At 37.9% G+C, this 23,160-nt stretch overlaps 1 protein-coding gene across 1 annotated transcript in view; it reads left to right on the plus strand.

Moving 5' to 3' along the window:
- Positions 1-23,160, plus strand: part of LOC124788079 (glutathione hydrolase-like YwrD proenzyme) — a 152,321-nt gene that overhangs the window by 102,680 nt on the left and 26,481 nt on the right. The window contains exons 7-9 of the mRNA XM_047255175.1: positions 1,356-1,527; positions 12,890-13,055; positions 18,455-18,625. Of these exons, the coding sequence (XP_047111131.1) occupies positions 1,356-1,527; positions 12,890-13,055; positions 18,455-18,625 (509 nt within the window). The remainder of the gene's footprint in view (positions 1-1,355; positions 1,528-12,889; positions 13,056-18,454; positions 18,626-23,160) is intronic.

The raw sequence follows: 23,160 nt of genomic DNA on the forward strand, positions 1-23,160 counted from the left end.
ATGCCAATGCATTGTTATCCAGATGCTTTCTCAGTTTTTGTTGTTTTAAGTGGGATAAACTGATGCTACAGCATTCATCTTTGACACACTAGTGTAGAAGGTGTCACAAAATGAACTAAGTGCAAAATCCATACATTTTACACTTTTATAACATGTATATGCTGACTTTAAGTATTTCCCTTGTCTTTGAAAATGTAGATCCTAACATTTTACATAAAATTGAAACTGCTCTTCATGTTGATGGACTCAAAACTCAAGTGTGTGACATGATAGACTGAATATTTTTTGAAACATTGAGCCCTGTAAAAAAACTTGTCTTGTGTTACAGCATTAGCTGTAATCTACATTTGTGCATTGTACAATTTTAGCACTAGTATCCTCATTTAGACAATTGTTCCCCTCAATTTCAGTGCCTGTCTACATAAAGAAAGGTACATTTTCGAAAATTTTTTGGAGGTTACACTGTCATACATTACATATTTTATTGAAAACTGTTAGTTGCAAGCCGCAGTTGTGCATTATAACAATATTATGAAAAGGAAAGTTGCTACTCAGCATATAGCAGAACCCTGAGTCACAGATAGGCACAACAAAAAGACTGTCACAAATAAACTTCATCAAAAATGGACAACACACAACACACACACACACACACACACACACACACACACACACACACACACACACAAACCCAACTCACATACACATGACTGCAGTCATGGGTGTGTGTGTGTGTTTTTTGTCTATTTTTGATGAATGCCCCATGGCCTTAAGCTTTATTTGCGACAGTCTTTTTGTTGTGCCTATCTGCAATTCAGCATCTCCACTATACGGAGAGTAGCAGCTTTCCTTTTCATAATATTGTTACATTCCATCCTGGATTTTCCATTGTTTGAGTTGTGCATTATAAATATTTTGGCAGCAATATCTGCTATGGAAAATCATTTTCCCTTAATCAAAGTGTAACTATTTACACAATTTGTATAACAATTGCACCTTTTTTCACTTTGTTCGAAGGAAGTGTTTGGAAGCACATGGTCACAACTGTTACAAAGTCGACTGCTGCAGTGTAATATTGTGTTCTGCACCTTCTATAAATATCATTTAATGTTATGTTCCCTTTCAGCGGCAGTGTTCATTGCCTCCATTTGTTGCAAATTTCCACTATTTTTCGAATTTGTTGTCTAAGTTTGTTAGTGATCATAATCTCCACAAAATAAAAAGTTTGAGACTCAAAGTTCCAAGTAGCTTTTAACAATTTGAGATGATTAAACCTGTTGAAATGATTTGGCAATAAATGTATAACTTATAACAAGCAACTATAATTTTAATTTATTTTTGTTTTTTTGTTTCAGCACTGGGTCAAGGCTCAGCTGATTACTTTCACCTTCTTATAGAAAGCTTAAAGCTCAGTTTTGCTGATAGCTTATACTATGTGGCTGACCCTGACATTGTATCAGTACCAACTTCAGGCCTTCTACAGAAATCATATGCTGCAGAGAGAAGGAAGCTTATTTCCATGGATACGTAAGTTTTTATATGTACAAGTACATCGAAAATCACTTGGTGGACTACTTAGATTTCAGCTACAACTTTGTTTCTATAATTTCTACTACCACAAACTTGATAATATAATAGTGATAGAAGTGGTTTGGATGAGAACCTAATTTTTTACTGTTTAGAATCGAAGAAATGAAAGTAAAATAAGCTAAAACTTTCCCTAAAGCATTTCAGTATCACAGAAGACAAACAATATGTGGTGAACATTATGGCTAAGGCAATGAAAGGTGTTAATCGACAAATACAACATGATAAACATTTTAAATAAATACACTGTTTTACCCTGTTTATCAGCACATGTAAAACCTCGAAGTGAAGTATTAACTGCCACTTAGTCTGTATTTAGCATTCCTGGTAGAGCATTGTTTGAAATGATCAAGTGTATGAAGCCTACAATTTGATTGTAATTTTACAGTCATTACATAGCTAAGTAATACCAAGAACAATTTATTTAAGCCTGTTAAGAACAAGGTTAGTCATACCTTATGGAGATCTGCCTGAGCCTGTCTGTTCCCTTTTTAGAACCTTCATCCAACCTCAGCTTGGTTGTGGATGCATGACTGATCCCCTACTTTACCATACATGAAAAATAAGGTTTAGTGTGCAATCCTATGTCCAGCCTCTGTGATGAAGCTATTAAATCACTTTAACTTGGTACCAAGCTAGACCCCAATGAAATTTACATGCTATTCCATTTATTTTATTCATGTGTACAAACAGTATAATATTTAGGAAATGACCGTTAACTTTTATGCATAATGATAAAGGGTTAGTTTCGCTTGTATAAAATTCCATAATATGAGTCTTTGTGAGATTAACACTTACACTGTTTACTGTGAACCAATAATAGGCCTGCTAAGCTCTCATCGTGACTGTGTCTGTTAAGAATGAGTTTATGCAATTGATCAGAATGTCATTCCCAAATGAGATTTTCACTCTGCAGTGGAGTGTGTGCTGATATGAAACTTCCTGGTAGTTTAAAACTGTGTGCTGGACCGAGACTTGAACTTGGGACCCGAGTTTCAGTCTTGGTCTGGCACACAGTTTTAATCTGCCAGAAAGTTTCAGAATGCCATTGATCAGAATGCATCAGCAAACATTACAGTTGTTTAGTTGTCTTTAAAGTCACTGGAAAACCATTTATGCAGATTAAGTACCTCAGTGCACTCAGTACCAAACCTGTAGGATACCACATGTTGTGTATCCCCATTCTGAGATTAGTTATATTCCTGCAGAATTTAAAATTTTGACAATGTATGGGTTGTTCCATGGAATTTTGGGCAAGTTGCTGGATATCAGTAACTTGCTACCATGAGGCAGCAAATTATTGGCATCTGGCAGTCTGACCAAAATTTCATGGAAGAATAGTTGTATTCCTATCACACAGTACATCACCATAACCTTCTTCTTTCTGTTAGGGGTGTAGGATGCCAACAATGAAAGAGGAATGCCACTAATACCATAACATTTACTTTCCCCAAGTAGAATTTTTTTTATGTACACAATCAAAGACTTTGGCAAGGTAACAATGTAACAAGAGGATAATTTTTCTTGCTTCACTCTGCAAGGAGTTCATTTATGATGTTTTGTAGTGCTTTCTAAGTGGAGAAACTTCTATTTAGGCCAAACTGAGAGCCAGTTAACAATTCTCAGAAAAATGAGTCAGCATTCCATCATAGGCTACTTTCCTACAAATTTTTGAAAGACTGGAAGAAGTGAAATGGGTCCTTAATAGAAATAAATTTTGTATCGCCATTTTTATAGATAGATGTTAATACAATAACCCAAGTCGGTCAGGGAACATGTCCTTAGCCATTTACAGACTACAAAGATGATTTTAGGATAGCCTATCATGTTAGTGCTAGATATTAACCACAGCTACATTCAAGACTTGTTGGCTGTCCATCGTGTGTTGTATTATCATGGCTCTTCGCTCATACTACCTGATGAACATTTTCAAAACACTTACCATTTCTCAGCATTATGTTTGTTCTGTACTTTGGGTAGGCACCGAGAAAGTTAGCAGTATTTATTTATGATTTTTGCTCTATTTACTGCAGTCTGTAAGAGCACTACAATCTAACAGCAAAGCATGAAGTTACAAAATTGACAGTGATCACAGCGTGTACATTGAAACATTATTAGTGGTATTTGCAGCAAACCCTCAAGTGGGGAAATCCCATCAAAAGTGTCGACATTGAAATGCCAATGTAATCATGCACTGAACAACAGATCGGCATATGCTAGATTTACAGCAAACTACAAAATTTTATATGGGTACACTCAACCTGCTGGCACAAAACTGATTACAAAGGTGATTACTGTAGATTTAAATGTCATCTGCTGGCTTTAGAGTAAGCAATAACATATGGGAATGGAATGACAGTAGTACTACAACCATATGGATTCTGTGTTACATCACAGCTAACATACATCCCAAAACATCTACAGCAGTTGGCACTCAGATGCCACAGGCATCAACTGTGCACTCACTGGGGGTACAGCACACTTTCAATGGTTCCATACCAGCCAATGTTTTAATGATTTTCCACAGGTATCATTGTAGTAAGAACATTACTGCTTACTAATGAATCCTTTTCCTAGCTTCAGTACACACATTGTGCCAACATAGTGATGGGGCTGCAGTTCACTTCAGGTAGCCTTGGGTGTGAGGTTGTGTCAAGTGAGACAGGAAAAGAAATGGGAGGTGGAAGTGAAGGCTGCAGAAAGGTGAGTGACAGCTTGGACCTGTACAAGATAATAGCTCTTGAAGGAGAGCAGTCAGTGCAAGGGAATAGGTAGGCAACACACAGGCACCAGAACCAGTGAGTTCATGCAGCACATGATGACGATGATGATGTGGGTTTGTGGAGTGAGGTGGTGACAGAATAGAGGAAGGGAAGACTGTTAGGGTGAGGTTATGAGTGCAGGGGATTAGTGGAGTTTGAAGTCATGAGATTACAGGAGAGAAGGATAAGTTGCAAGCATACCTCCCATCTATGTAGTTCAGAAAAGCCAGGCCTGAGGGAAGGATCCAGATGGTACAAGTTGTGAAACAGCTATCGAAATTGAGCGTATTGAGCTCAGCAGCACATCAGCTCTGCTCTAAGCCACAGTTCAGCATGTCCATTCATTGTGGTGGATAAATGGTTAGTGGTCATGCTCACGTAAAATGCTGTGGAAAAGTTGCAGGAGATTTGATAGATAACACGACTGCTTTCATAGACAGACTTGTATCTAATGGGATGGGATAAGCCTGTTAAGGGCCTGGAGTAGAATGAGATCTCTTTAGGAAAGGTGGATGGATTTCAGGCAGGATGTCCCTCATTTTTGGGCATGATGATGGATAGTGGAAGCCATGGTGAAGGATCTGAATAAATGGGGCAGTTGTTTTAGTTCTGGGGTGATGCTGGGTGACTTTTGAGTCGGAGGGGGGGGGGGGGGGATGTAGGAGGGAGTGCTCCTTTGCAGTTAGTGCTTAGAGGTGGTGGGAGGATTAGGGTTGTGGGAGGATATGGCACAGGAAATCTGTTAGTGGACTAGGGTTGGAGGATAGTGCTTGTCTGGGGAGGCCTTGAGTAAGACCTTCAGCATACTGAGCAAGGGAATTCTCATCACTTCAGATGCCCTGCCCATGGCTGGATAGACTTTATGGGGGTGCACTTCTGGTGTTGAAAGCATGATAGTTGTCAAAATGCAGATACTGTTGATGGTTAGTGGGCTTGATATGGACAGAACTATGGGCAGAGCCCTCAGAGAACTGGAGGTCAATGTCCAGAAAGGTGGCACATTGGTCTGAGAAGTGCCAGATGAGGTGAATTGTAGAGAAGGTGTTGAACCTGTGGAGGAATGAGCATAGGATGTCTTGAACCTGGATCCAGGTCATGAGGATACTATCAATGAACCTGAAGCAGGCAACAGGTTTGTGGTTTTGGGAGACTTGGAAGGTTTCTTTTAGATAGCTGATTAACAGATTGGCATAAGAGGAAGCCATACAGGTGCCCATGGGTGTGCTGCAGATTTGTTAATATATCTTCCCCTCAAAGGAGAATTAGTTGTTTAATAAAGGAATACACTGTCCATTGTAAGCCCTATTGTGCATTATTAAAATTGTGCTATTAGCTAATTTTGACTGTGAGCCATTATCAAGCACATTTGCTATGTTATGTATTACATATCATACTCATCACATTCTTTTATGTCAGATACATAAAACAAGAAGTTGTACTCCATCATAACAAGAGTTGTGAGGATGCAGCACTTAAAATATGTTATTATGGGGTATGATTTATGTATGTGACATAAAAGGATGTGATAAGCATGATATGTAGTACATTACATAGCAAATGCATTTGATAATGGCTCATGGTCAAAATTAGCTAATAGTATTATTTTAATAGAGCACAATATGCCTACACCAGACAATGTATGCTTTTAATGAACACTTAGAGACTGTGGATCCTCATGGGAGCAAAATCTTCAGAATTGTTTGTGCGTGAGGATGTAAATAGTTAGATGAATAAAGAACGTGTTGGTCAGTTTGGAGTCATAAGGGCATTGGGAGAGGGATGTTTGATAGCACCAAGACCATGAGGTTGGAGGATATTGGTGAATGGTATCAAGAGTGATGAGTAGTTGTAAAAGGTGGCAATGGGACGGGGAGAGTCAAGATTCAGTGAAGGAAGTGCTTCATATCTTTTATATGAGAGGCTAGGCTAAGGGCAATTGATTGAAAATTCTCTCAGGGAGAGTACAGTAACCAGCTACATGGGGTATCCAGGATTGTTGGTTTCATGGATTTTGGGAAGCATGTACAACGTGGATGTGCTTGGATTTTGTTGGTGTGAGCAAGAAGATTAATCTGGAGGAAAGATTCTGAGATGGACTTATTAATATGAGCAGAGATTGCCATATGATCCCAGCCAGCATAACCTATAGTCCCTACTAAACTAAAAAATAAATGAGACTAAAAAAATATTGTCACAATGAACAAGTTTTAAAGCTGCCAAACAGTAATGAGAACTACTTGGCAGAGTGAAGACTGCTTACACTTTCATTCGTGTTGTGAACCAATCGGCTATGGCCACCTTTTGATGCTATAGTTATTGTGTCTATCACTTCACGATTATGGAGAAAGAGCATCTGATGTTAAAACTCAAAGATGTCCTCAAAGTAGCACAAGCAGAATTTTAACAGTTGAGAGCTGCAGTTGGCAGCTGTGAAGTTATGAACATGATAGAAGACTGTGCTGTAAGCACCAATTTTGTGGGTGTGCTGCTTCATAATTTGCATGTGAAATTTGTGCTCAATTTGGCCACTATGGGTCATCTGGCCTGATAATATGATAGCAGTTGTGTGCACAGTCTGCTGGCTGCACCTCCTGATGGAACTAAAGGCTATATAGGCTGGAACACAAGGCTCGGCCAGCCACTTGTGTATTGCTAATTGTAGTGTACCTTGTCTTCCATGTTTGTGTATGGTTCAAGCAATAAATTACAGTGTTCTTGGGTTAGAACACGTTTTTGGTCATGAGGATGGGATTCGACGCCACATGTTCTACTTCAGTCATTGGTCCTTTAAGTTTAATTTCCTTGGAGGCAGTGCTTAAATCTCTTCTCACGCAACAGTAGGTGCTGACAGTCACTATTTCCAGTACAGTGACTTCAGTGGCACAACCTACAGCCCTGTCAACAACATATTCACTACCATTCACTTTATAACATGGTGCAGCAAAAGCCTGAGACAAATTAAAAATGCCTTCAGCAACATTTCGAGGCATTTGCAGTAACAGATGTAAACTTGTGCAAGGTCCTTCTTTTGTTGTGGATTTAACCTCACATGTATCAGTTGTTCTGTCAGTAACATCAAGGGATTGAAGACAATCTACTTCTGCTTTTACTTGATCCTGTAAAGTTACTGGGTAGGCCTGGAAAAAAGGGAGGCAGGCAGATTGTTCCATCATAATATAAACTTGAAATTCTGTTACACAGCCTAGTCCTTGAGGACAGAGAGAGGAAAATTAGGCAGAAGCCTCAAGTCTTTCTTTTTATCAGATGTATGAGTTACTTTGTACCTGTCATTGCAAACACACTCACATTATTGCTGCTTGTGTGGAGATTTACCACTGCCAAAAGTGGCAAAAACGGTCATACGGGGCATGGGCAGCAGAACTACATAGCCACCATTGTAATTTTCTGACAAATGTTCATGAGGAGTACCATGTAGGTCATATGGTTCATGATGCAATCATACATCTTGCTTCAAATAGGGAAATTCAACAGTGAAATTCCTGCTCTAACAGAATTATTGAACACGGCTCAGTCATTTGAAGTTTCATGGGCTGCAGGTAGTCAGATAGAAGCCTGGTCCAAAGTTTCAGAAATCAGTTCCTCTCACTCCTTCTAGCTTTCAGTCAGTTTTCAAGGGAATGTAGATGCCATTGCAGCAGTCCATCAAATGTCTTAGCATCTTATAAGTAATCATCATTTGCAACAACAACAGTCTGCATCACAACAGCAATGATGTCACACTCCGCTGCCTCCATGCCCATAGTGCTTCATTCAAAGTGAATAGGCCACATGTCCCAACTCCCAGGAAAAGTGTAATATGTGCTATAAGAAAGGATACATTGCTTCTGTATGTAACTCCTTTCCAAAATGAGTATGAATGAAACAAACATGGATGTGAACAGTGTCAGTGGTGATGGTGTCTCAAAGTAAGGTATAAATTTAAGTGTGTGTGTTTAACAAACCATTGAGAATGCAGCAGCACATGGTGCACATGGATGCTGCAACAACATTGGTGAATTCTCAAACCCCGTGTATGTGCGTTTTCCTCCTCTGACTCCAGTGTCACGGAGGCTGGTGTGTTATAACAAACAACAGATTCCCATTCTTGGATAGTTTTCTGTACCTGTGATTTACAAGTCTGTGGTTCATTCATTAACACTCTTATTTGTGGATAATGCTTACACTGAAAATCATTTGGTTTGGATGCTTTCAAACAGTTTGGATTCTCCATGGGTGATAAAGTGCATTTGGTTTCTGATAAAGTTCCTGATCAACAGTTAGATCCTCTCTGTGCCTAATTTTCCTCTCTCTGTCCTCAAGGACTAGGCTGTGTAACAGAATTCCAAGTTTATATTTTGGTGGAACAATCTGCCTGCCTCCCTTTTTTCCAGGCCTACCCAGTAACTTTACAGGATCAAGTAAAAGCAGAAGTAGATTGTCTTCAATCCCTTGATGTTACTCAACCTATTTCTTCCAGTGAATGGTCAACACCATTGATGATAGTCAGAAAAACCTACTGGAAAATTATGCCTTTGTGATGATTTTAAAAAATCTATCAATGCATGGTGAATCATTGATACCTATCCTTTGCCATGCCCTGATGAGCTATTAGCAAAATTAACAGAGGGGTGGCGGTGAGGGGGGAGAGGGGAGGAGGGGTATTACTTTTCAAAAATTGACTTGGCAGAGGCAGAGGCATATGAGAATCCAAATGTCTTCTAGTTATCAATACCCCACATAGACTTCATCAATACCAGCATTTGCCTTTTGCTGTGGCAAGTGCACCAGCTATTTTTCAATGCTTTTTAGAGAAACTTATTGCATCAGTTTTAATGACCTCCTTTGTTACACACTTTGGATGATTGTTAATTTTAATAAATGTTCATGGAGTAATTAAATATTGTTGGCCGGGTCTAGTGGTAGTTTTAAAGAGAAATTACTCATCTGGTTTTTCAGGTTCTTATTCAATCCATTGCTTGGGTTTTTTCTGTCTGGAAGCCAGGTTCTCTTGTAGGCCTGGAAGCCCTATAGGTTGACGTGTTTGTAGAATAATGCAGACGGCAAAACTGATTCATATGTAATTTTCATATTTAATCGGCCTAGATGCCTTGCTGCCAAAAATTTACAATGTTCACTCAGTGAAATACATTCCATTTATATGCAACTCCAGAAAACCTTACATTTCTCCTTCCTTCCTTCCCGCCACACACACATGCAAGCCAACTGCACCGAGTTAACATTGTTCCAGAATACATCAGTGAAGATGTAGTCATGCTAAGATCAAAACATAGAATAGTAAATCGAAAATAATTTACAAAAGAATGAAATTTACTCAACAGTACAATAGAACAAATTATGATAACATATATTTACATAAACAAAAATATATCTTTCTCTAGTACAGTAATTTTTTTAAATTTGATTTTTAAATCACAGAGGTTAAGTGTGTGAGCACGACATATTATACAGTTGGAGTTTAAAACATTTCAAATAAGATAAAAAGAAGGGTAATATCATAAATTTAAGAAGATACATGGTCCAGACAGCTTATTGCACATTCCCCCCCTCCCCTTTGCTTGCATTCCACTGCGAGGGAAAGTCTCGCAGGTGTGCAAGATGTTTACAAATTTGAAAAGTAGAACATGAAGTAATACAAGCTCCTTTAAAAAAAAATGTTCTCGTAAGTTTCTGTGGTCTGAATAGTTGAAGGCTGGTGTGCGTTGAATTGGAGTGTGGTATCTGATGGTTCTTCATACTGCTGATGGTCTTGATAATTTTTTAGGAGTGGACACAGCTCCCAGGCTATTTCCCACAACATTTTGTAGTGTATCAGCTTCTGGATCCAACATTCCCTAGTCACGTATATGAAACATTTCATGAGCAAATTACAAGATAAGCAAGGCTCTCAGAATATGAATTTAAAAATAAAATAAAATAAAATAAAACCCAGAGAAAAGTCAAAATTACTTCTTAACTGATCTGAAGATAAGTGAGAAGAATACTTGAAATTCTCTTAGGCAAAAGCAAATACTAACTCATCTTGAAAAAAAATTTGGAAAAGGTCACTTCTCGCAGAAAAAAAATTTAGATTTTGTCAGACGTAATTATGCTGTTGAATTTTGTACAGATACTAATTAGCAATATTTTAGAAAAAATACTTATAATAAGACAAAATTGTAAAGTAAATATAATGTATTAGGTGTAACGAGACTAAAATCAACACTCAACAATCAGTAAATTTTAACTTGGATGCAGAAAACTATCAGATAAATGATTTGTTCTCTTATACGCTTAACTTCTTAAAGTTATTCAATTTCTGAAAAGTTGATACTATTTTGTAAACAGTCTTTTCTGTTACTTTTGAAATAACTGCAAAATACAATACCATTTGCAATTTTGTAGATTACGATATCAATTTCACTATCAAAAAATGCAATACCATATCTCAGAAGCAAGTCTTCTGTGCCTTTTTGGCACTACCATGGCTCACAATACCATTTCACATGGTCAATAGTTCATGAAATACTGTGTGTAGTATAGACACTACTAAAACGTCAAGGCTTTTGATAAAGTTCTGTGAGCTACATAAGCACTATTCAGTTCCAGGATACTAGATTATATGTATAGTGGTTCAGACGAAAGTCTGGTGTGCTAACATGGCACAACTTCAATTGGGAATATCATGTACTTTATTTAAACACACCACTAAGTTCACTATTAATTTGTTTCAACTCATGGCTGAGGATACTATGCAACATCAATGAAACAACTTATATTTATAAGGACTATGGTGAGTGTCCATGGAATATATCATGTAACTAACACTTAAAGCACAAAAATGAAAATTTCCTGTCCACATCATGAGGTTACCTGAAATTTACATATCATTTCTGGTTGAAAATTCACTTAGAGCTACATAGAACTGGAAAATGCCCACTTACGAAATATACAAAATTATATACTTTCCACAGATGATATTATGTATCAATTGTTTGGGAAACACAATGAAATACCATTCAACAGCAGTCCATGTTTTGTGGTCATGGTATCATCCCATTTCTGTTTCAGTATTAACAGGGACCTATGCTTGAGACAGTAGTTTTGTAGTTCTGCTGTAGGTAATCTCCAACCAAAGGTGCAGTATGACACAGAATATTGCAGGGAATCCATTGCTTGTTCTCAGACAGCTGGCACTGACCCAAAAGGCTCACCTTGTACCCTTATGGTGATCAGACGACATCAACCAGAACCTTGACAATGAGTGTGCCTGCCCTCACATTCCCATGCAGTTCAGCACTGGACCACTGTCACATTCAAATACCACACAGATCTGGATATTGCATGAGTCAACCAGCCAGCTAATTGGATACCCACGAAGAGGTATCTCTCAAAATCTTTCAGGTGCTGAGTGAGTTGTATCACATGAGTACATGGCATCTCTGCATTCTTCACGGTGATCACTCAGCATCTGATATTATTCATGCACTTTATACACCCTATTAGGCCTGGTAACAATGCTGACTAATGTGCTCTGGTGGTTTTTCTGTCTGTCACAGGGAATGGCAACACTAATCATTTACAAATCCAATTATGGTGTGTACTTGTACAAAGTTACATTGACATCCATTCGTATCTTCTGGGTGCTATACTTTTTTTGTCAGGCAGTGTACATTCACTTCTTCATAGTATTTCTTATTAAAAGTAAAAATAAAATTGTACTTTTTTTATTTACACAACCATAATAGAAAAAAGAAAAAAAATACTAATAGGTTTTGCCTCCTTATCCAGAAACCTAGGGAGGTCCTATAATCTAGTGAGAAGGTCTTCAAAAAGTTCCTATTTAACATGAACCATGCTGCATAGAATCCCTATAAATACAAAAGCAAATGCCTTATTATCCACTCCTAAAATGTATCTGATCATCTAGATTTAAATACCTGAAGAGTCTTATTAATTGTTTGGCAAGCACCAATTTCTATTGTAAAGTGTTTTATTCCTTTGTCATCTCAATAGAAGTTATGAGATAAATATTGATAAGCTGTGTAGGTAGGTATCAAGTCATTAATAGTACATAAATAGCAGCTATTTAATATAATTGATGGAGGAGCAGTTATGCTTCAAGATAGTGACATTCCTGTTAAGCTTAGCATAAGCAAGCACAAATAATTATAGCAGTTAAATGGTATTCAGTTATTAATGGTATTTCTAACAATGGTAACTTGTTCAACATCTCTGAAGTGTCTCTTTTATGATGAGATCTTTGGAACATGGCAAAAGAATTAAGTAATTAATAAAGGGCTAATAAATGGCACAGAAGTATTGGTCATCACAGGGGTGGAGGCTGAAGATAGCTCTCAGCAGTGGTAACAATCTATGAATTACAGCTTTGTTGGTTTAAGAAGTTGGAGTTAGGTGTATGAGAAAAAATTAAGTAGTCAAAGAAATTAGATGTACTATCGTATGCAAATAGGAAGAATATTATTTTAACATAATAATAATTGTTATAAAAATTTATTTAATTGTTCTTTTTTACATTTAAGGGCAAGTGATTACCCCGTCCATGGGGATCCAGATATAAAACAGATGTCAGATACTGTTTACATGACAGTCACAGATGCTGAAGGAAATGCATGTAGTTTTATTAATAGCAATTACATGAGCTTTGGAACTGGAATTGTTCCTGAAGGATGTGGATTTGCTCTACAGGTAAAATTTTTCTATGAGTAAACATCAACTGAAATGAAAAAATTAACTTTATAATGACAGTATAAGCTACATCAACCTAGAGACCAAGAGTTGGATCACTGGTGTGAAAGAATGTGTGAAGAAAGCAGAAGACTGGAAGAGAGTGGAAAGAGAAATGTGGTGGGAGGACAGGCAAAGATGCAGTCTTATGTTCCAAAACAGACCCAGCCATGAGCTGGAAGCTGTAGAATACGATGAAGCATATAAGCTACGTCAAACTGCAAGAACTTCTTAATCATTACTTGATATTAATTAATCATTTTCTATCAAGTGAAAACATCTATTCAGGTAGCTCAATATTGCACATCAAGGACTATAAATGATGATCAAAGATGGTTATAATTACCGAAGCTGTAATAATTACTTGAAAATAGAACACACACACACATAAACACACACACACACACACACACACACTACATATAACATGAAAATGTATTGCAATAGTGCAATAAATTAATTCTATTTGATCTTGCTTTTGGAGCAGCAGTAGTTTTTGCACATTCTTGCTTCAAGTCTGCTGCACTTCACATGATCTAAAAATTCTGTGACTGAATAGCAGCTAGAAGCAGTAATCTAATAAGAATGCTCTTAGTGATTTATAAAACATCAAAAATGAGGGAATAACTTGAACATTTGTACAGCACTATTTGTAGTTTAGGTTTAAAGGGCAGCTGTCCTTACTGGCGGGGCACAGAAATTGTCCTTTGTTTGGTATAACTTTCATACATATTCAAGTTTTTATTTGTCTCTTTTAAATTCATTCCTACATATTTACATGTTTCTAGAATAAAAATGAAGAAGATTGAGAAGTGCGAAGACTTTTGAAAAAAGGCCCAATAGGAATTTGCTTGTGATGCATGGCACTTTGGTCTTGTAACTCTTTTCTGGGTTAAAGAGATGACAGTTAGCAGTTGTGCAACCCTGAAACACAATTCAATACTGTAGAATGTTGTGGAATTGGGCAAAGTATGGAGTTTTAACAGTGTGGACAATTGCTTTGTGTGCATGTAAATGTAGGCTGTAGCATACTTTCTTAGTGTCATATTTGTTTTTATTATGTGTGTCTGCCATTTTTACATAAATTCTGTAGCTATTCTATTCCTTACTTCTTAATTCCTTCCAAGCAATTCTACAATGGCATGCTGAAAGGTAATGCCTCCAATTGTTTTTTTTAATGCTTACAGATTTTTAAAACAAATTTTATTAACATTCTATATCTTCATGCTTCATGTCTATATATTTATTTCTCATCATGGTCACACTGGCTATGAACAAATTTCTCCCATTGAATGACCAGTTTCTTGATACCATCACTGTAAAACGTCTGACTTAATTGACAAAGTCACAACCTCAACTCTGCTTGTACTGCTTCATCACCATCAAAGTTAAGCCTATGAATGTGTTCTTTAAGTTTTGAGGACAAATGAAAATTGCTTGGCGCCAAATTGGAACTGTATAGAGGATGATTGATGACAGGGAACTCAAGGCATTGGATTGTTGCAGATGTTGTAGCACTCATGTGTGGTCTGGCATTGGCAGGCTGAAGGAGAGGGTGATCTGTATGAATGATCTCTTCAGATCTGAAACTTGATTACAGCATCCTGTTTCTCACACACCAATATAGTTACATTGCACACCACCATGTAACAAACTACAGTTTGGACCCCTCTAGCAGCATAAGGCTGTAAATATGTAGACATGAAGAATAAAGATGTAGAATGTTAATAGCATTTGTTTTATGTAAAAAGCTTTTAAGAGTTTTCACATAAAATATTCAGAGGAATTACTTTTCATCACACCCTCATAATCTAATTCCTTTCAGTTGATATTTGACCCAGAACATTCATTGCCACTTTGCATTTATATTCTCTTTTCTGTTTTCTTACAGTGCCCTAGTATTCTTTACCTGTCTGCTACATATAAATTACATACTTCACACAGTATCTGCTATTCCTTGCCCATAATTTTTCTTCTCTTTCTTTCTTCATCTTTTCTGAATTGTGTAAGTGCGTGCAATATATCCTACATTGATGTAACTCCCCCCTCCTCCCCCCTGGATCTTCGACCTTTGTTATTCCCTGTCCATCAAACACCTATCCCCCTCCCTGCTCCCACTCCAGCAGTACACAGCCTTCTATTCCTCCTCTATGCCTCTCCCTTTCTGCCCCCTCCCCCCCCCCCCCCCCCTCCTGCTCCTATCCTCACACCTGCAGCTAGCTGTCCTATCCTGTCCCCACCTCATCTCTGCATGCTCCCACAAGCAGCACTTTACCATCCCCCACTTTGATCCTGGAACCCCTCCCCCTCCCCACCCAAGCCTCCTTCTTACTACCCAACACCCAGATTTTTGCATGAATGTATGCATGGTGTCTACTTTAGAAGAAGACATTTTGGCCAAAAATTCACATGTTTCGCAATCATTTTGTTGTGCCTATCTGCTACTCAACATTCCCTCTATACGGTGAGGAGAAGTCTATCCTTTTCATAACATTGACATTAGAAATTGATATTTATGACAAAATACTTCACGGAGAATTAACTAATGCATAAAGCTAACTCTTTCCCTCCTCCCCTCTCTCTCTCTCTCTTTCTCTCTCTCTCTCTCTCTCTCTCTCTCTCACACACACACACACACACACACACACACACACACACACGAAAAAATATCATGTACTGAAGTCGTTCACAGTCACATCTTTATTATGAATATTATTTATGTTGTTATATGTTTATTCCAAAGCCTTTCAGCCATGTCATTATATTGTACTGTCTTTTGCTTGTGTCCTTGCATAATTATACAAGGGGTACTCAAAAATTTGGGAACAGCATGAGAAACACATGCTTCAGTGTAAATGCAGATGCTAGCCAAGCCTGCAGGTTGCACTGTTGTGTTTGACCATGAATGGCACCTGTGCAGTGTAGTCAGTACATTTCAAGTATCAGTTACAGTCAGGACAGTGTTCATTGTAGATGTGGGTGCATTATGTTAGATCTCAGTGCATTCGAATGTAGGCAAATTGTTGATGCTAGTATTATGTTTGCTTCTGTAGCCAAGGTGGCTGGAGTGTTCGGTGTTTCAAGACACCATATCAAAGATTTATACTGCCTACAGGAAAAGCAGCAAAACATCATCAGTCAAGTCACAACACAGACAAAAGGGTTTGTTCAGTGATCATGATGGAGAGTCAATGAAGAGGACTGTGCTGAAAAATAAAGAGATGTCACTGTCAAACTGAATGTCACACTCTTGAACACTGTCAGTACCGAAACGATTTGAAGGGGACTTGGTAAGCAAGTAACTACAAGACAAGCTAGAATTCCCAAATCACTCATTAGTGTTACAAATGCCCATAAAAGAAAAATGTGGTTCCAAAGTCACAAAACCTGGACTACGGAGCAGCTGAAGAAGACATTTGGCAGACGAGTCTTGCTGCATACCGTTTCCAACTTCTGGACAGGTCTACATCCCACTCGTGGAACATGGCAGGCTCTTGCCAATCAGGTGGGTAGCCATATCATGGTATTTCATGGACGCCATGGTTACTCTGGAAGGTTTCATTACTGCTGAGGATTACATAAGTATTCAGGTCCATCCCAAGGCACATTATTTGTTTTCCAATGGTGATGCTGTATTCCAAGATGATAAGGCACACCTTCACCCAGCTTGCATTGTTCAGTGCTGGTTTTGTGAGGCCGAGAATGAATTGTCGCATCTCCCCAGGCCACATCAGTCAATCTCAATATTACTGAGACTTAGTGGTCTATGTTGGAGAGAAGGATACATGATTGCTATCCTCCTTCATCATTGTTACACAAACTTGCCATTATTTTGCAGGACAAATGGTAGAAGATTCCCTTGGAAACCATGCAGGACACATATTTATCCATTCTAAGATGACTGGAAGTGGTTTTGAATGCCATTGGGTTTCCTATGCTGTATTAGGCATCATAATTTGCTGTGGTTTTGGTGTTTCCATATTTTTGTCCATCCCCCTGTATGTAGAGAACTGAAAATGTAGTACCTATTTCATTACAATGTTGTGTTTACTGGGATACTTCATATTTTTGGATTTTTATTAGAAATTCAAAACTTTATTTGTATTTCTTGTAAGTGTGACTTTTTCAGTACTTAATTATATGTGTCTGACTTAATTATTTATATTTTGTGTTCAAGGTGTCAACTATGACCATATGAAGGCTGCAGGATTCCTCAAATACAAAACATATGTAAATCTGTTAGACAAGATAAAGCATGTTCCATAATCTTTTCAGAAGTAAATTATTTGTATTTAATGGAATAGCTTCTCTGTTGCTTACAGGCTGAAATTTAACAATTATTACAATAATGCAGTATTATTTGGTGTTAACAGTACTGTATTACAACAAATGGCATATTACATGAAAATGCACTCTCTATTTTTGTGACTGTTGTACAATAAATGAAGCACTTGTTACAAAAAAAATGTTGTTTGCAATGCATGTTTTGAATGCACTGTTTATGCAATGTTAACCATAAATTATCCATCATTATATCAAAGCACAGAGTTATAAAAATCCCCATTACTGCAAACAACAAATGTTGAGTTATTCCAAATGTGTACTACATAAGATGGGCAACAGTAAGCACATTTTTTACATATGTTTATATTTTTTACAGAGCAACCATGTAGGCCTATAGCTGATAAGTGAACAACTTTATATTCTTAATGGAAAATCCAGGTTGGAATGTAACAATATTAGGAGAAGGAAAGTTGCTACTCACAATATAGCAAAGGTGCTGAGTCACAGATAGGCACAACAAAAGAACACTCACAATTATAGTTTTTGGCTGATAAGGTCTTTGTCAACAATAGACACACCTATCCACACACACATACACACTCCACATGTCGTGTGTGAGTTGCGTTGGTATGAGAGAGAGAGAGAGAGAGAGAGAGAGAGAGAGAGAGAGAGAGAGAGAGAGAGAGAGAGAGTGTGTATGTGTGTATGTGTGTGTGTGTGTGTGTGTGTGTGTGTCTGCGTGCACGCACACGCATGCGTGCATGCATGCGTATGTGTGTCTACTGCTGATGAAGGCCTTAGCGGCCGAAAGCTATAATTGTGAGAATCTTTTTGTTGCATCTATCTGCGACTCAGCATCTCCGCTATATGGTGAGTAGCAAGTTTCCTTCTCGTAGTATTGATATTCTTATTGATAATTTTCTTCTTTACTTTCCAAGTAAAACAAATAAAGAGTGTAATGACAGCATTATTTTCTCCTCATTTTTCCTAGCATCTGAACCTTCGAACTGAATAAACAAAAATTGCTAAGTGAACTCACAAACAAAAACTACATAATTTAAATGTGTCTGTTCCAGAATCGTGGGGCCCTATTTACTTTAGATCCAACAAAAAACAATGTTCTTGCTCCAAAGAAGCGCCCACAACACACAATTATACCAAGCATGGTAACAAATGCTGAGACTGGCGAGCTTTTGGCTACGTATGGCATAATGGGTGGATTCATGCAACCTCAGGCCCAAGTCCAGGTAGATCTCTTGTTGAAGAATAAATTTGTGCAATATGTGAATCACGGTGTATCTTGGACTGAATGTGTGAGATAAACAAACATATGCAATAGTCATAAACAAAAAACAAATGTGATCACTGAGGAGTTGGTGTGATATAATATGTAGTAAATAAGTCATTGATGCAGTGGATGGTTTAATTCCACAGGACCATAGCTTTGTCCTGAAAGATCTAATTTATGAATTTATTTATATATCTCATGGGTAAACATAGATTCTGAACTACATAATAACTGATTGACTGACTTTTTATCTGACCAGTTTTATCATACAGCACAAATTATGCAAGTGATACTCAACAGATCACAATGAGGATACAGTCATATTTAGTGTAAACAAGAATGAAGTGAAAATAAATAGGTGCATATTCTTATGGCCTACGTTTTTCAGGAATTGGTTAAGAACATGTCAAAATACGGATACACTAATATACAGTATCAGCAAAATAAGCAGGCAAATTATTATTAAGTACAGTACCTGTTTTTACAATCTAATTTTATCTGTAATTGCTCAAGTAACAATCATTTTTTTACATATACCTATATTCTTTTACAGCATGGAAACAGTACAGTATTAGACATGGCTTTAGCTTCATTTTAAACACTGGATAAGCAGCACTTTTTATTTCTTTTGGTATCCTATTGTGTAATATGATACCAACATTAATTGTGCTCCTCTGATTGCATGTTACCCTGCTATATGTTTGGTGTATATCTCATTGTCTCGTGGTACAATATTTGTGTACATTCTTGGTCTGCAATAATTTGCCTGCTTTCAAGAGGAAGTCCATACTGAACAAGGTAGTTTCATAAATGAATAAGCATGGGGCATTCAGAACACCAAGCTCAGTAATATAAAATTTGCATGACTCTATTTTTTTGAGGTCACAAATTATCCTTAGAGCTCATATTTGCACTCTAAAAGCATCTATACTATGCACGGAATGTCTCCATAAAAATGATTCCACATCAGTATACATTCACTTTCACAAAATCTCACAAAATATGGAAGAAGTTATATGTGAAAAAATGAAGGTAATATAATTTACTATAACTTATTCCTGGAAAGTTGCCAGAACAAATAATAGACTGGAGGAATATTTTCTAACTGCCATACATTGTCAGTTGTATCTTTTTGACTCACTATACACCCATTATTTATCTCTTTATTCTTCACCCTTTGGACTCTGAGGGGCATCTGTACACTTACATTGAAATATATGTTGATAACTTTCCTTGCGAATTATGACAGAAATTAAGATGGGAGAGAAGATTTCTTTTTGATCCTGCTAACTCAACTATTATTTTGTACTGTGAAGATAAACTATATATATTAGCAGTCAAATTGCAATCAAAATGTTATTGCTAATTAAAATTGCTTCATTTATAGTGACAAATACATTTCAAAACATAGAAAATTTGGTTAATACTGAATTGTAATTAAAACAGATAACAATTTCTGGGGAATAATTAAAACCAGCAAACAAGAAAAAACTGTGAACAATAAGAAACAATTAATCTATATTTTATTTTATGGCACTGCACATTACGTGGCAGAGATTAAACTACATTTTGCACAGTACTTTTGCACAGGAGCATGCACAGATGAATATCAGCTCGTTAACTGTGTCGTCTGCATTTGCTGTGCTGCTGTCCAAGGCTGCCACACAGATCCCTGTTGTGTTGGCAGAAGAGCCAACACCGTGTTACTAGTGGAGGCCGAAATGCATGTGTTTTAGCTCACGCAGGGTGGCGTGAGGAGGGAAGAACTATACTGACGTGAGGTCTGGAACATGACAAGGAATTAGAATTCAGAAAGCGGACGTAATTAGTTTGATACTTAACTTTAATCCATTAATGATGAACGTCGCTCTTGATGGTACATGATTCACAATATTGTTTGTTCAGAATGCAGTCTTGAAGTAATTAGTTGCAATAACTGAATATGGCACCTTGCTAGGTCGTAGCAAATGATGTAGCTGAAGGCTATGCTAAACTGTCGTCTCGGCAAATGAGAGCGTATGTAGACAGTGAACCATCACTAGCAAAGTCGGCTGTACAACTGGGCGAGTGCTAGGGAGTCTCTCTAGACTAGACCTGCCGTGTGGCGGCCGCGGTGACACCACAATCCCCCCTTGGGGAGCAGAGCTCGGTAGGTTCGAGCACAAAAATGATACACCTGCAGCCAGCTCATGTTTGTGCTTCATGTGCTTGGGATGATGTCAGTGCAGCATGGTGTCAGCGGTGCATAATGTCAGTGTGAGCACAAAGGTGGCAGAGTGTGATGTTATGAGCAGATGGTGGCTTGTGTGGAGGTGTGTTCCCACATGGCCCGCTAGAAAGGCAGTGCCCGGCAGCGCTGTGCAGGAACTATCTGTGGCAATGAGCGGCTGCAGATCTAGTGTGAAGATGTCAGCTCAGAGAACACTGATGCCTGAACAAACTCTGGTTAACTGGTATGAAGGATAAGAAATGAAGCATTGGTGTAGGTGCAATGTTTGTAACACTGAGTTCATATACAAAAAAACAAGGTCTCATTAACTGTGGGAAAAAACTTAACAAAATGTTCAAGGAGACACAGTGTTCAGAAAACACAGGCACAAACCCAGCATGGAAGCATGATGCAGCACTCAATCCAATCCTGGTGCTCGTGGCAGCAGAGATTTGGAGAGTTTAATGCATGCAAACACTCTGTTGTCGGGTCTCGAACACAACTTCTGGATCTGTGGCAGACATACCCACTGGTGGTGGAGGTGGTGTCTGGAGCTCAATGAGGCATCCCAACATGGGAATAAGTGCAGGAATTGATCAGGCCTTGACACCCAATGTGGCAACGGTACAGAGATGTGATGGTGATTCCAGGAGCTGTGACATGCAAACAGTCGGTGAGATGGGTAGCAGTATCTGTAGCTTAAGTGGAGATTTGTTATCAACTGATGAGAGAGTCAGTACTTGTTAAATGATGATTTTCAACTCAGATTACTTTTTGAAGCAGTGTATTCTCAATGTTCCACATGTGGAATAATTCCTCTTCTTTCCACATGATGCATGTGCTCTTCCACCTGTGTTAACATTTGCTACCGCATAAATAGTGCCCTTGTTGAGCAACTGTAATGCAAGTTAGAAACATGGAAAGATGCTCTATCCACTGATACATGTCTGTTTTCTGTATGTCTTGCAGTTCTTGTGCAATCATCTTTTGAAACCCCAGAGGTACTTACAAAAAACCATATTCCTTCTCAGTGGTGCAATTTGTTAACAATGCTGAGATCCCTCATCTGCCAAGATCGCCCTAAATGACCCATATTCCATGCATGGTATTTGTGTGATTATGTTATTATCCACTAGAAGGTAACCAATGGACTGGGCTGTGTTAGCAGCATAAAAGCCTACTCTACCACTATAGAAGTTGCAGTGTTCTAAGTACAAATCACATAGTTTGTGAACCAATTGATGTTTATAAGAATTTTATGACATATTCTGCATTTTACTGGATGCTCAAATATATTTCTCAAATTACAGGATGAGTAATCTTAACTCTGAAACTTAACTACAAAGAATGTTAATTTATTTTATATTAGATTTTTTTTTCTTTTTTTCAACTCCCAAAAGTTTAGTTTCGTCCATTTTATGTAGTACATAATGATATAAAATTTAAAAAGTAGGTTAAGAGCATGATTATTGTTGGCCGATTTTTTATTTGCAGGCATTTTTTTGGAAGTTTCCTTTAATTTTTTTTCCAATTGTTTGTTTCATGCTTTGTTATTGTTTTGTTAGCTTTAATTTATATATTTTTTGTTGATAATGGGAAGGCCTATTAGAGCTGCAGCTAAAAAAACTGTTTACAGCAAAAGCAACAGATGAAAAAGGTATGGCTTGAAAAAACTAAGGAAAGAAAAGCAATCAAGCATAATGCAGAAAGTAACTCCATGCATGAACAAAGGTTCTCTGAAATGTGCAAGTATGAAAATTTTAGGGTGAACGGAAGCAAAATCAAACTTTATTCCATGCACAAGATAATGTTACTGTATGTGCTGTAGACACAATATAAGAAAATAAATCAAACAAATCTACTCAGCATGCAGTAGTAGGAGAAAAAACATACGAGGGCGGTTCAGAAAGTAACCTCCGATTGGTCACAGTGCGGGTTGTGGGGGGAGTAGCGATGCCATCTGTGCATTCACGCACTCAACGGGTCAGTCGGCATCAAGCCGTGGTCGAGTGAACGTCTTACCTGCGCTAGTTTAGTTTTTGTGGCAGTTTGAAATGTGTGCTGCAATAGAAAACCCCGCCAAATGTGAAGTGCGTGCTGTCATAAGGTTTTTTACAGCCAAAGGATATTCTGCAGCAGCTATTCATCGTGAGCTTTGTGCCGTGTACGGACCAAGAGATATGAGTGAAGGAGTTGTCTGTGAATGGGTACGTTTATTTAAAAGTGGACGAGAAAACGTTCATGATGAAGAGAGGAGTGGTAGACCATCATTGGTGACTGACGAA

The sequence above is a fragment of the Schistocerca piceifrons genome, chromosome 3 (assembly GCF_021461385.2).
Source record: "Schistocerca piceifrons isolate TAMUIC-IGC-003096 chromosome 3, iqSchPice1.1, whole genome shotgun sequence".
Taxonomy (NCBI): Eukaryota; Metazoa; Arthropoda; class Insecta; order Orthoptera; family Acrididae; genus Schistocerca; species Schistocerca piceifrons.